General features: G+C 39.6%; 1 protein-coding gene across 1 annotated transcript; it reads right to left on the reverse strand.

Moving 5' to 3' along the window:
• Positions 1 to 313: 313 nt before the first annotated feature.
• LOC140171436 (uncharacterized) lies at positions 314 to 12,946 on the reverse strand. Its single transcript, XM_072194696.1, has 3 exons — positions 12,434 to 12,946; positions 3,570 to 3,679; positions 314 to 3,334 (listed from the first exon to the last, which is right to left on the reverse strand). Exons 1-3 carry the CDS (start codon positions 12,927 to 12,929, stop codon positions 2,372 to 2,374), a joined length of 1,569 nt encoding a protein of 522 aa, XP_072050797.1. The 5' UTR covers positions 12,930 to 12,946; the 3' UTR covers positions 314 to 2,371.
• Positions 12,947 to 15,194: the final 2,248 nt, after the last annotated feature.

The raw sequence follows: 15,194 nt of genomic DNA on the forward strand, positions 1-15,194 counted from the left end.
GCCGAACAATACCGGTTTGGTTTTACCTAAGGTGTGAAACTACAACCGATATCTCGCCTTTGGTCGAGAATTGATACACAGTGCTATGAACAATCGATAGGCACGCCTGTGTCAGTCGGAGACCAAGGAGGATAAGGGGCGATCATATGGTGTGACGTCACCTTTTGGGTGAGTCCACCGGGGGATCGGGTTTTTTTTGTTATTTATTCATTTATGTGGGACAAAATGACTATTGGTTTTTCCGCATCTCGGGATCGATGCAAGAAGTATCTTAATCAACATCGGAAACGGTAAGATCGACCGGTGTACTGAGTCTGTAATATTTCCGAGTTCCGACTGATTTTGCTTGATCGCATCACAAATGTTTTGGGGTCAACATTTGGCAATTTTAGTCGGCAAACAATATTTCCGTCCTGGAACCTGTCCAACAATAACTTAATGCCAAGCAATTCCGAAAAGTTGACAGCCCTGGATAAACCCCACAACAGGCGTACAGCCCATATCATGTATTGGGCTATTCCTGTTGCAATCTACATTGTATACAGCCCATGTTGAAGACATGACCTTAATTTCCTACACAAGGGGTGTAGATCTCAGACAGAGCCACCCATTCAGGTAACCCCATTTGAAATTCACACCACCCTGTGTGGGAAATCAAGGTCATGTCTTCCATAGGGGGTGTAATAGACAGCTTCAAGCAGACTTGGACGTTACCTAATACTGTCTGTCATACATAGTGGTTATTTTCATGCAATTGGTTTCCAAACATTCAACAATTTCAAACATTTTAGTTTGCTTTTAATTAAAACATTTGCTAAATTAAATTTAATTTCTACATAAACTGACTTGTGCAATAAATTAACATTTCCATGCATATATTTCAGAATTTATTAAGAAGAATGCAAAATGTGTGAATATTAATGGAGCATGGACATACATGTACAAGGAGTTGGTTTACATGTATGTTCAAAAGGTGGTACATGCGCTGTAAGTATGCACGTCAGGTCGTCAGCCTTATTAAATCTATTGTCCAATTTGACCAGTGTACACCCTAGGGGCTAAATCGATCGATTTATGGTCATACATGTACATAAATCGATCCATTCAGCACAAACTTCAAACTGGGTCATTAATGGAATTATGGTTTACCCATGAGCGGCGCCACAAACCCTAGCTTTTTGCATTTAAGTTAAAATTCAATTGTTTGGTTCAGGAATGAAAATACTCAAAAATCACAAAGTCCTCACACCAACGACCCTCCATAAATCTAAACCTGATCATGTGATAACAATCTTGTTGGTTCCAATCCGGGGTTCCAATCTGATACCATATGTGATATCAAAGGTTCTAAATAATTGACAAAAAATTGATACCAGTATCAGTTTGGTGCATTTTCAAAACGATCATGCAGTCGGAATTGCTAGGCGTGGTCAAGCTAGCTTACCTACTATGAGAGTGCTTTGCAATGGAAATGGAAATGTCCTTTTATCAAGTCCATTTAGCCTTGGTGCTCTTTTGAAGCCATTAACAATGCCTGGGTGCCCTGCCTTAATGAAAGCAGCGGAAGGAAAAATGCCTTGCCCCTTTGAGCACAAACTTTTCCCCCTGCCATCTCGACAATCCCGAGTGAACATATGAAGCATGGTTTATTCAATTGTTCATTTGAACAATACAGGCATGGTGCAATCAATATTACATGTACCTCTGGATGCTCATGATGCTAATATGCAATATTTGAAAATGCGTCAAATTTCATTTACTGGTATCAATCTTTAGTAACAAATGTTGTAAAAAATTGGAGCTAACAAGTTTCTGCACACGACCATATTTTCAAATTGTCATAACAGGACTAGGGTTAGATTTATGATGGGTCACTGGAGTGAGGACTTTCTTGTGTTGTGTTCATATGAGGTATAGAGATGTCTCCTTGACTGAAAATGTCCCTACATGTATAACACTCTGAAAGTAACATGTACAAAGTGGTCTTGGGTAGAGTGCAGCCTGGATTAGCCTTTTCGAAGTATGGCGTACACAAAAGGAGGGCAGTCTTCAATCTGGGTAAAACCAGGCAAATTCAAAAGACTTCAGTCTACTCTGAAGTACAAAGTACAGACGCACAGCGCACACATTGTGCCGACTTTGAAGGCTAGCATACCTGGAGCAAAGACGCAGCACTACGCACTGTTAAAGCGTGCGTTGTCACTTTGTAGTTCAGAGTAGACAAACTGTATTGTGTCCACCATATTTTGAAAAGGCTAATGAGCTTTAGCAATCAGCTGCTTAAATCACTCAAATGACTTCAAACTCAATCGATTCAAACTAAATCTTTGTACACTACAGAATGGTAGCCGACACTATATCATAGCAAAGTTTATACATGGTCCTGTAGCCATCCACAAGCTGCAATCTGTTCTAACGCTCCAACTGCTGTCATTCTATCAGCTTCACTGGGCTGTATATCATGTATATGAACCTCAACTGTCTCCATCTGTGACACCTGTTTCGGAGGTGGACTCTTAAGGTACTTAATAGCTAACTGGATCTGCTTACTTGCCTCTTCAATAACATCAGGGTCATTGATACTGTCCAGCATGCTATCCATGACTTTCATGCGTTGTCGAAGAACTCTCACTTTGCGTTTCAGCACCGCTTGGGGTGAAAGGCCTTTGCGTTTTTTCGGTGTCGGAGTGTTTTCCGGGCTACTGACCGCTATACCAGCAAGTTCTGCAACCCCTTGCTGATCTACGGTTATCATAGTGTTTGTTACATGCAGCTCTTGTTCAGGTGTCTCTATAGTGCGTTTCAGTTCAGTTTTGACCTTTCTCTGACCCGTTGTGATCAAAATGTTCAAATCTTTCTTGGGTGGGAAGAATTTTCGGTTGTTATCTTCCGGCATGAACTCAGCCGGCTGATTTGCAAATAGTCCGCACTCGACATACTCACGTAACCTTGCAGAAAGTTCATCGACATCCGTCACGTTCTTTTCTATCAGCTGCTTTGCCTTGTTAGCAACTTTACGATCAAGCGTCTGCTTCACGCATGCCATAGACCCCACAGGATGGGGAACTGTGTGCGACGACACCAACGGAACACGTAAATAGAATCTTCTGTGAGCGACAAATTCTTTGCCTTCCAGAAGATGCTGCCTGAGCTGCTTCAAGCGCTTTTCTTTCTCTTTACGCATCTGACCCGCAGACTTGATCTTGATGCTAGGATCTACTGAGTAAGCAGCATCTTTAACTGCCAGGATCTCCCGGATGAGAATGGTAGCTTTGCAGTTCATCTTACGGGTATTTTTCATGTGGTTGGCTGGCTTCTTGTTTCCTCTGGAGTCCTGTAACAGTGAAAAAGATCAGCATTCATATTATTAGATTATTAGTAGTATGTACAATGTAATATGGTTTGTGGACTGAAATCAATCAGGTAAGATCTTTGACCTCACTATCAGTTTTCCGCTTAGCTAACTCTGGCATAATTGGAGTTGGCAGAGCCACACGCTGCCAACGGCACCGAAGTGGTCAATTACGAAAAAGGTGGATGGTTGCAGCCAATGTGGTACTAGTACTTACAGAAGTTGGTCCATACTGACAATGCATGTAGGTAGTGCCTTCAACACGAAATGGATGTCCAAAGTAATAGATGGGAAGATCCCCTAACCTGGCCTCCCAACGGAAACACCCTAGAAGGAAAGAAAATATATTAAAATCAGTTTGATATAGCTTAAATTTGCATATATAATTTGACATGATTGACATGATTGATACACCTGTACAACGTACAGTGTACGTGTACAGCCATGTTGTTCTTTTATTAATTCCAGCTTGTATCATTCCACACCAATTTAACGCTGTAGTACATGTATGCAAGTACATGTATTAAATGCAGACTTTGTCTTCAAAATCTAAAAGCTGATGTACGGTAGGGTGCATCTATAGCCCCCATAGTTTGCATTATTTTTGTCCATAGCCTTAACATGTTCCACTTGTCCCAAAACTAATCCCTACCAAATTTTATTGAATTCGGAGTTTGTCTTATGGGGCCACCACAGGCTTGAAGCCCGAAAATGGGCTTGTCCATTGAAACGTGTAGTAAAGTGAACTTTGCACTCTAAAAACACAGTAATATCCTATATAATGCATGTAATGTGTAAATGGAAAGAAGAGGGCCATATCAAACTTAACTTTAATACTCTGCTGTGGGATTTGTTTTTTGGATATTCAGATGAGGGTCAAAGGTCAACAGAGTTCAATGTCAACAAAGGTCAAAGGTCAACCAAACAAGGTCAAAGGTCAACAATAAACATATATATAACAATCAGAGCAAAGTAATAGGCCCTACTGCATGTTGTGTAAATCATTGGGTCTTCTTTTTATCAGTCCTTCCAATAAGATCTTGATCAAGGATTCCACACCTTAGGAAGCGATGATGCAGTAATTGTCAGCTAAATTCAAGCAACCTGGAGCTCTCCACAAAGCCCAGATTTCACAGCTGCCACAAGGTACCATAACAGCCGCCCATCAAGTGCCCAAAGTGAGAGAATTGGTTATCTTCGCCACTCTGCTGATCTACAGTTTGTGGTGGTTGACCTGCACTTCAGCTGCTGATGCCCCATGGCATGACCTCAATCTGTATCACAAGTTGCTCATGTATGAGGCCCGGGGTCCCGGGCCCGGGGTATGAGGCTGTGAATCCAGTCATTTCTTCAAGTGCAATTAAAGCTTTGAAGCGTCAAGTATGGTACTTGAGAGATGGTGCCCCTTGCACTGTTTAGTGATATAGTGCCCACAGATGAGCGATGTGAACTCGCTGATAAACTCCATGCAGTTAAACCTGCGGTAGACATGTTAGCACCTAAGAAGCGGATTGGATTATCCTTTGGAAAGCCTGAGTTTCCAACCAACATCACCGCTGCAACATCTCTTGGAGACTTGGTCAATGAAGACTCATGGTTCACTATCCACATCCTCCAAATAAACACTGACTTTCTCACTGAAGATGTTGATACATGGTCAAATTCTTCAGCATATCAAGAATCCTTTGCCAACATTGGAGCCATCAATATGTTATCAACGACTGTGCACTGTGCAGAACGCAGTGCACAGCTTGCGCGGACTTCTTGGATGCAGCAAGAACGGAAAAGCACTACCAAAATACACTACAAGTTCTTGAACTAAGCCACAAGAATGAACCAAATCTTGGAAAGCGCAAATCTTACACTGATGATTAAAACCAGACTCCTCAAGAAGCACTGAACTTCTTAATGAATGTAATAGCGAGTGCTGAAAATAGCATTTTAGGATTGTAAAACTCTTTTACGTAAGGCAGCTATTACTTGATACAGCAATCAAGACTGTAAACATAGCTGCCATTGACAAAAAAATATGCAAATGCTTTTAGAAATGGTCTAAAATATCTTTAAATTGATGCACTTAGCAGTATTGAGAATACAGCAGCTATACTAAAGCACACAAAGTATATGAATCAAAATAGCTGCCTTATGAAATTGTGGTATAGCTTATCATAAATGTTCTGATGGCGGTGGCCCCATAGGACGAGGTCCGATTTCGACGAAATTTTGTGTGAGGTATTTATTTTGATAGTGGAACACATTTATGCTATGGACAAAAATCAGGGTTAGCATTTTAAAAATAGGGGGGCTATAGATGCACCCTAATGTACGGTACCGTAAATTTTTTCTTTTTCATTACTTATCCTATCATAGTCAAAGTATACATTTTCTGAAAGGCAATTTGATGAGGAATCTGATTATGGACTTACTTTTTAGTGGTAACATGTTTCAGTTCAAAATATGTTGAATTGTAAAAAATTCTAACATACTTTGTGATACACTGTATGCTGAGATTACCAAACAGTTATGATTTTTTTTCCAAGCTCCCCCCATTTAATACAAATTATGTCAACTGTTTACTTTTATTTATACTGCAAGTTATTATCAATGCATTAAGTACACACATGTAACCCATTTTTATATATCCAGACTTTATATTCCACTCTAACTTCAAGGTCACCCTGTAGTGACCTGTACAATGAGTTGAAATGTGTATATTTAATTTGCTTTTTTTAAATGCTTCAACTTTTTAAAAATGTATACTTTTACTAGTTTAGTGTTGATAATTGTGGAGATAATGAGATATTCATATATTTCCTTGACTGAACTCTGGCCATTTCAGGCAAAACAACCATTACCATTTAGTCATGAAAATATACTTTCACGAATGATCGGATGAACCCATAATTCAAAGGAAGTCTGGCAATCACCACATTATGCCTTATAAAATATGTTAGGAAAATTATATTAATTTTTTTGACCATAAAAACAAACTAGAAACGTCGCGGTTTTCGACGCAAGGCGTCGAGTGGGATGCCTCCACCATGGGGTGATTTAAATGTGTACAAATCCATTTTTAGTAATGTGACCTCAGATGACCCCTGGGTGACCCCGGATGATTCCAAATTGACATGCCAACAATTTGGCTCTAAATGTTGACTGTACCCACCAAGTTTCATGCCCATATGACTAATTTTATTAATTTGACCTTAGATGACCCCTGGGTGACCCTGGATGACCTTCCAAAAAATTGCCTCTAAATGTTGACTGTACCCACCAAGTTTCATGCCCATAAGACAATATTTAGTAATTTGACCTTAGATGACCCTGGGTGACCCAGGATGACCCCAAAATGATCTTCCAAAAATTTGGCTCTAAATGTTGACTGCACTTACCAAGTTTCATGCCCATACGACCAATTTTATTAATTTGACCTTAGATGACCCCTGATGACCCCAAAATGACCTTCCAAAAATTGACTCTAAATGTTGACTGTACCCACCAAGTTTCATGCCCATAAGACAATATTTAGTAATTTGACCTTAGATGACCCCTGGGTGACCCCGGATGACCCCAAAATGACCTTCCAAAAATTTGGCTCTAAATGTTGACTGTACCCACCAAGTTTCATGCCCATACGACAGTTTTTAGTAATTTGACCTCAAATGACCTTTGACCTCAGTATATGACCTTGAACCCCACCCAAAAAAAAGTAGCCAGAGTTTTTGACCATGACCCACCTATCCTGAAAATTTGAAGTCAATCCGCCCATCCATGCCCGAGATACAGCATCCGGACGGACGGACGGAAGCTCAGAAGCTCGGACATTGCAAAAACAGTATGCCTCGCGGTGGAGGCATAAAAAAACCCACCATGTCTCAACATGTGATATTCAAAATTCCCGGGCGCTAAAATTGTCTGGTGAAATGACATCCCAGTATAAATACAATCATTGGCGTACGCAGGGGGGGTGTTACGGGTGTGAAACACCCCCCTTGTGTCTGTCCAAAAAAATAAAAATGGGGAGAAAAGGCAAAGAAAGAGAAAGGGAGAGAGAGAGGGGGGGGGGGGGGAAGAGGAGAGGAGGGAGATGAGCAAGGCATAGGGGACATATTATCAAATTATCATAGGCCTATAGATGCCTTAACCATCCCCACACAAATTTTTCTAACCCCTTTACCTGGTCTTGACCGGCAACGTACGTAAATGTGTCGATTAATGTTAACACCCCCCACACACATCATCATCATGCAGTCACACCTCTACCCTGGCAATGTACCGTAAAATGGGGTAACTTTTGGCACTTTTCAGAGTTTTTAAATCACTGCTTCCAAACAAAACCAATTAGGCTATTTCTAATTAACTCTTTTTTATGACATTAGGGTTCCCTTCTAAACCTTGAAGTTGAAAAAGATTTTTTAATAATTTGATCTTCGCTGTATATGGGCAAGTTGTTGTTTTTTGTGACATTTGACCCCTTGCAAAATTAATCAAGCACACATTTTTGCTCACAAATATCGATTTTTATTTTTTCTGAAAAAAATGTAAAAAATGCTAATTTTTGGTCAAAAATCTCGAATTTTTGGTAAATTTCAAGGAAATTAGACATGAGCAACTATTATTTCTTCCAAATATATTTCTTAACAAATTGACACCAAATATGACTAAAAATAATATTGCTGTACGAAAATATGACAATTTAAAAAAATATATTTGACCGACCAAAGTTACTCCGCTGACCGAAGTTACCCCATTTTACGGTACGTACGTAAAGGTTTTTTAAATTAAAATTAAAAATTAAAAATTAAAAATTAAAAATTAAAAATTAAAAATTAAAATTAACGTTAACACCAACACCTCCACATCGTCACACCCTACATCCTACCTCCGGACCCTACCCCGGCCCGGCAACGTACGTACGTAGGCCTAAAGGTTTTAATTGTGCAAATTTAGTTTGGGCCCTTTTTTCTGTTTGAAGCAATGATTTAAATAGTGTAAAAATTATGCACCAAATGGCTTCAATCGGACCTTCATTTTGCAAATTTTTCCAACTTCTTCATGGACCATTATTTCACCAATTTTGGGCTTTTTCAAACTAAAATTTTACACACTTCAATTGGGTCTACAGTTTGCAAAAGTTTCTTAATGCTGGGGGGGGGGGCCTCAGACACCCCCTGTATAGTGGATAAAGTAGCCATTTTGGCTTTTGCTTTCGACATTTACCAATGTGTATTTAACACAATTTATAGGCCTACAACTGTAGGCAAGGCTTGTTCACGAAAGGCTTCATGGATGGCCATTTCACAAATTTTCGGCTTTTTCAAACTCAAATTTTACACACTAATCATGCTAGTAAGGTCCACCAAATCAGGTCTTCATTTTGCAAAAGTTTCTTAATTCTGAGAGGGACATATCCCCCCTCAGACACCCCCCTGTGTAGTGGATGCTTCTGCTTTCGAGATTTACCAAAAAATGTGTTTAACACAATTCATATAGGCCTACAACTGTAGGAAAAACTTGTTCACAAAAGGCTTCATGGACCGTCATTTCACAAATTTTCGGCTTTTTCAAATTAAAATTTTACACACTAATAATAGTGCCAAAATTGTCCACCAAATCGCTTCAATTAGGTCTTCATTTTCCAAGTTTCTTAATTCTGAGGGGGCACATCCCCCCTCAGACACCCCCTGCATCGCTAATCATGCTAATAGTGCCAAAATGGTCAACCAAATTGCTTCAATTAGGTCTTCATTTTGCAAAAGTTTCTTAATTCTGAGGGGGCATATACCTCGAATTTTTGGTAAATTTCAAGGAAATTAGACATGAGCAACTATTATTTCTTCCAAATATATTTCTTAACAAATTGACACCAAATATGACTAAAAATAATATTGCTGTACTGAAAATATGACAATTTAAAAAATATATTTGACCGACCAAAGTTACTCCGCTGACGGAAGTTACCCCATTTTACGGATACGTGACGTAAAGGTTTTAATTGTTAAATGACATGGATATAGGGCCTACATGTTAACACCAACACCTCCACATCGTCACACCCCACATCCTACCTCCGGACCCTACCCCGGCCCGGCAACGTACGTACGTAGGCCTAAAGGTTTTAATTGTGCAAATTTAGTTTGGGCCCTTTTTTCTGTTTGAAGCAATGATTTAAATAGTGTAAAAATTATGCACCAAATGGCTTCAATCGGACCTTCATTTTGCAAATTTTTCCAACTTCTTCATGGACCATTATTTCACCAATTTTGGGCTTTTTCAAACTAAAATTTTACACACTAATAGTGTCTAAATGGTCCGCCAAATCGCTTCAATTGGGTCTACAGTTTGCAAAAGTTTCTTAATGCTGGGGGGGGGCCTCAGACACCCCCTGTATAGTGGATAAAGTAGCCATTTTGGCTTTTGCTTTCGACATTTACCAATTTGTATTTAACACAATTTATAGGCCTACAACTGTAGGCAAGGCTTGTTCACGAAAGGCTTCATGGACGGCCATTTCACAAATTTTCGGCTTTTTCAAACTCAAATTTTACACACTAATCATGCTAGTAAGGTCCACCAAATCAGGTCTTCATTTTGCAAAAGTTTCTTAATTCTGAGAGGGACATATCCCCCCTCAGACACCCCCCTGCGTAGTGGATGCTTCTGCTTTCGACATTTACAAAAAAATGTGTTTAACACAATTCATATAGGCCTACAACTGTAGGAAAAACTTGTTCACAAAAAGGCTTCATGGACCGTCATTTCACAAATTTTCGGCTTTTTCAAATTAAAATTTTACACACTAATAATAGTGCCAAAATTGTCCACCAAATCGTTTCAATTAGGTCTTCATTTTCCAAGTTTCTTAATTCTGAGGGGGCACATCCCCCCTCAGACACCCCCCTGCATCGCTAATCATGCTAATAGTGCCAAAGTTTCTTAATTCTGAGGGGGCATATACCTCGAATTTTTGGTAAATTTCAAGGAAATTAGACATGAGCAACTATTATTTCTTCCAAATATATTTCTTAACAAATTGACACCAAATATGACTAAAAATAATATTGCTGTACGAAAATATGACAATTTAAAAAAATATATTTGACCGACCAAAGTTACTCCGCTGACGGAAGTTACCCCATTTTACGGTACGTACGTAAAGGTTTTAATTGTTAAATGACATGGATATAGGGCCTACATGTTAACACCAACACCTCCACATCGTCACACCCCACATCCTACCTCCGGACCCTACCCCGGCCCGGCAACGTACGTACGTAGGCCTAAAGGTTTTAATTGTGCAAATTTAGTTTGGGCCCTTTTTTCTGTTTGAAGCAATGATTTAAATAGTGTAAAAATTATGCACCAAATGGCTTCAATCGGACCTTCATTTTGCAAATTTTTCCAACTTCTTCATGGACCATTATTTCACCAATTTTGGGCTTTTTCAAACTAAAATTTTACACACTAATAGTGTCTAAATGGTCCGCCAAATCGCTTCAATTGGGTCTACAGTTTGCAAAAGTTTCTTAATGCTGGGGGGGGGGGCGTCAGACACCCCCTGTATCGTGGATAAAGTAGCCATTTTGGCTTTTGCTTTCGACATTTACCAATTTGTATTTAACACAATTTATAGGCCTACAACTGTAGGCAAGGCTTGTTCACGAAAGGCTTCATGGATTTGGCCATTTCACAAATTTTCGGCTTTTTCAAACTCAAATTTTACACACTAATCATGCTAGTAAGGTCCACCAAATCAGGTCTTCATTTTGCAAAAGTTTCTTAATTCTGAGAGGGACATATCCCCCCTCAGACACCCCCCTGCGTAGTGGATGCTTCTGCTTTCGACATTTACCAAAAAATGTGTTTAACACAATTCATATAGGCCTACAACTGTAGGAAAAACTTGTTCACAAAAGGCTTCATGGACCGTCATTTCACAAATTTTCGGCTTTTTCAAATTAAAATTTTACACACTAATAATAGTGCCAAAATTGTCCACCAAATCGCTTCAATTAGGTCTTCATTTTCCAAGTTTCTTAATTCTGAGGGGTGTCTGAGGGGGGACACCCCCCCTGCATCGCTAATCATGCTAATAGTGCCAAAATGGTCAACCAAATTGCTTCAATTAGGTCTTCATTTTGCAAAAGTTTCTTAATTCTGAGGGGGCATATACCCCATCAGACACCCCCTGCGTAGTGGATAAACAAGCAGCCATTTTTGCTCCTGCTTTCGACATTTACCATTTGTGTTTTAAAACACAATTCATAGGCCTACAACTGTATGGCTTTTTCAAATTGAACTTTTACACACTAATAGTGCCAAAATTGTCCTCCAAATTGCTTCAATTCGGTCTTCATTTTCCAAAAGTTTCTTAATTCTGAGGGGGGCCCTCAGACACCCCCCTGCGTCGCGCAAGTGCGACGGGATGACCGCTATGCGGCCATTTTAGTATTGTTTATCATCACACCCCCCTTCTATGAGAAATTCCTGCGTACGCGCATGAATACAATGAAGGCTGGCGACAGTTGAGTATGACATCACTGCCCTAGACCATTTTGGCACAGGAATTTTGAATCACTTATTGACAAGACTGTTTTTATTTGGGTTTTTATGGTCATTGTCAAGGTCACAAGAGCTGGTTTTAAATAAACCATGAGAAAAATTGGATAAAATTGTGCACCGATATATTGTGTCTATTATTAGTACTTGAGCCCAGCTGGGGGAGTGCATTTGACACATCAATTATATCAGTGCAATTTTGTTAAATTTATCAACACAGAAAACTTTTTGTTTGTGCTAACATTTTCACAAAATTCATGGCTGCCTTACATGTAAAGTCTTATTCAGATTTCATTTGACAGCTTAACCATCGCGTATACGCGAGCGACGTTAAGCGTGTGCATTGGACCTTGTGCAAATAATACGCGCTGGACGGCTAGCAGTACGCTTAATTTGTAAAAGGGAATCTGAATAAGACTTTACCAGTGGCAGTGCGATCATACAACAAAATTTCATATTCGCATCTAGAATAATATGCGTACACTATGTAAAACTATTATAACAATAAACCTAGATATTAACCATCAGATTGCCCAAATCTTTTTGATGTTCCTGGTTGCGATCGAAGTCTTATGCTCGTTCGTACAAATGATGTCCCCGTCACTGCGTAGTAGCTACGAAGAAACTTCTCCAACGCATCACCGTCACCTTCTATATAACCAGTTAGATACCCTGCTTTTGTTTCAGAATTATTCAATTCACTATCACATAACTTTGTGATTTTTTGATCAATTGTGGCCAGCATAATAGCCATTTCCATGTCGGCTGCAGTCATTGTGGCACTACGAGCTTCTTGTTCATGTTGTTGTTGTGCACTTCCCGACGCTGCATCGCCATCTGTAAGCTCAAAATTTGATGAAATTTGGGTTATTGTTGCAATCGTGGCGTTTGCCTGAGCATCTCTATCTTCGGGACGAGATTGCACATGTATGGTAGTTGTCGTAGGTGTAGAAAGCTGTGAAAAACCGGTAGAAATTTGATCTGCGGCTCCTGTGTTTTCTGTACTTGCAGTCGCCATTTTGTTGTACCGCGTAGATGGTGTAATGTTGTGGTAAATATTATCGTCAACAAAATTACCCTAGGAGGAAATGGGTTTTCGTCATCTAGAGAAAATGTTACCAAATTGAGTTATTACACGTACACTGTGTTGGGTCATAAAATAATTATAGTAACTGTGTAAAAAAACCCAAAAAACAAAACAAAAACAAACACTTTCTTTTTTTGAGGGGGGGGGGGCATTTTTTGCAATGACCCCAATTTCAGCGCAAAACTACTTTTGGCCAAAAAATTGGGTTATCACTGGTTTTGTGGTTTTGAGATCCTGATTTCAATGTTACAAAAATAATAATACATTTAACACACATTTTTGGTAGCCTCGCCTATAAGCTCCTATACATTTTGGCAATACACACATTTTAGGAATTGGGGGGGGGGGGAGCATACTTTAGATCGTGCATTGATGGCTTTGAGAAGCCCCATGCTCACTTATCGCACATCAGGCATATCGGACCCGAATGTTTTTTATAATCATCGTCAGTCGTTCACAGGCATGACAGGGCCATCGTCGGTATCTGGGAGGGGGGGGGGGCTGATTTTGTAAGCTGAGGGGATATTTTTTCAAAATTTGGACCAGTAAGTTTTTGTACCATTTTTTTGGGGGGGTGGTGGATCATGCAAGATCTTTGGGATCATGTCAGTGGCGTATCAGTTCTTTTTGACACTGTGGGGATGGGGTTAGAATTTCTTGATTCTTGAAATATTAGGCCTAGGCCTAAACACAGCCCCTTTTGGTGACAGAATAAGTTTATGGTACAAATGCACGCAAAGCGTTGAATAATATGCCATTGAAGCTTTGACTTTGACTTTGAAGGACTCCACAACACTATAGAAACCAAGCGTGAAGGAACAAAATTGGTGAAATGGATATTTACGCAAAGCGCGTGAAAATTTGCACTTAGGGCCTAGGCTAAAATATGAGGTTAATTTGAAAAATGGCCCAAAACGGGTTTTCAGTATTGTAGGCAGTGGCGGTGCCCCTAGCGCTGCCACTGTAGCCCTATGGAATTTCCAAACGGCTCGCCAAAAAAGCCCCCTCGGCCCGCCAAAAATTTCTTGCCCCCCCAATTTTACCCCCAGGGCTCATAATTATTGCACAGCCCCTTATCTCCTTATTATGCTCGCATGCTCAGTGTTTTTCATCTGACTTAATGATACATTTTCGTCGATTCATAATCTAGGCTGGTGATATTGTTTTTAAATTGTTGACCAAGAGGTCTAAAATCGCGCATCGGAGAAGATGCGTTTTCAAATCACAATTGCAATGGGATGGGACTCTTTTTTGGCGGTGTGTACCCATACCGGTGTCGGCAAACTAAATTTAGGTAGCTCAATATTTCTAGAGAACCGACAACAAATGTATAATGCGGCTTCGCAGCTATCGAGCAAACGTTGCGCTTCACAACTTTCGTCTCCTGAAAGTGTCTTTATTTCGTGTTGTTTGACTTCTTTAAAAAAATGGTGAATGTAACCAGAGGAGTACTTGTGGAATGGTTAGTATGGCATCCAAAAATTGTAAAAATCAAATGGAAATTACAGGATTTTAGTGACGTCGGTGTAAAAACATGGCTTTTTTTGGCCTGCAGAATTTTGATTACTCGGAAAAAAAAAAAAAGCTTACTTAGACTAGTTATAGTAAAACGTGATTATCTATCTATGTGGAAAACTATTTGATGTAATTTAAATTGCTCACCGATAGCTACACATTCGGAGCTAGAGGCCATTGCATGTAAATCTATTATCTATACTTATATAGCTAAAAATAATAATAGTTTCTCGATCATGAGACTGAGAGTATGAATGTATTGCGTTAATCCCGTTATACGTCGAACAACTGAATACAAGCACAACGTACGGACCAATATATTTTTGTTAACATTTTAGGCCTATAACAAAATGTAAGTTCGTAAAAATTGTACAACTATAGTTTCTACCCTAGGCTATGACCTATAAAAGTTACCTGTTACCGGTATCAAAGTGTCCGCAAAAAACTGGTCATCGCAAGTATCTTTGATGCTGAAAACTAAGGATATTCACGCAGGGACAGGCCAAAAGCCTTGCCTCGATCGTAAAATCCAGCCGATACATGTCATAAATAATTCATTATTAATAATACATTGTGTAGTTGTCACTGATTGTGTCCATGTATTGTTATTGCACCTGCGATCTCGCCATGAGAGCAGTTGTCAAGGCTTATACTTTCGATCGCTGGATCCCCATTGAATTC

This window comes from Amphiura filiformis, chromosome 15 (genome assembly GCF_039555335.1).
Source record: "Amphiura filiformis chromosome 15, Afil_fr2py, whole genome shotgun sequence".
Classification (NCBI taxonomy): Eukaryota; Metazoa; Echinodermata; class Ophiuroidea; order Amphilepidida; family Amphiuridae; genus Amphiura; species Amphiura filiformis.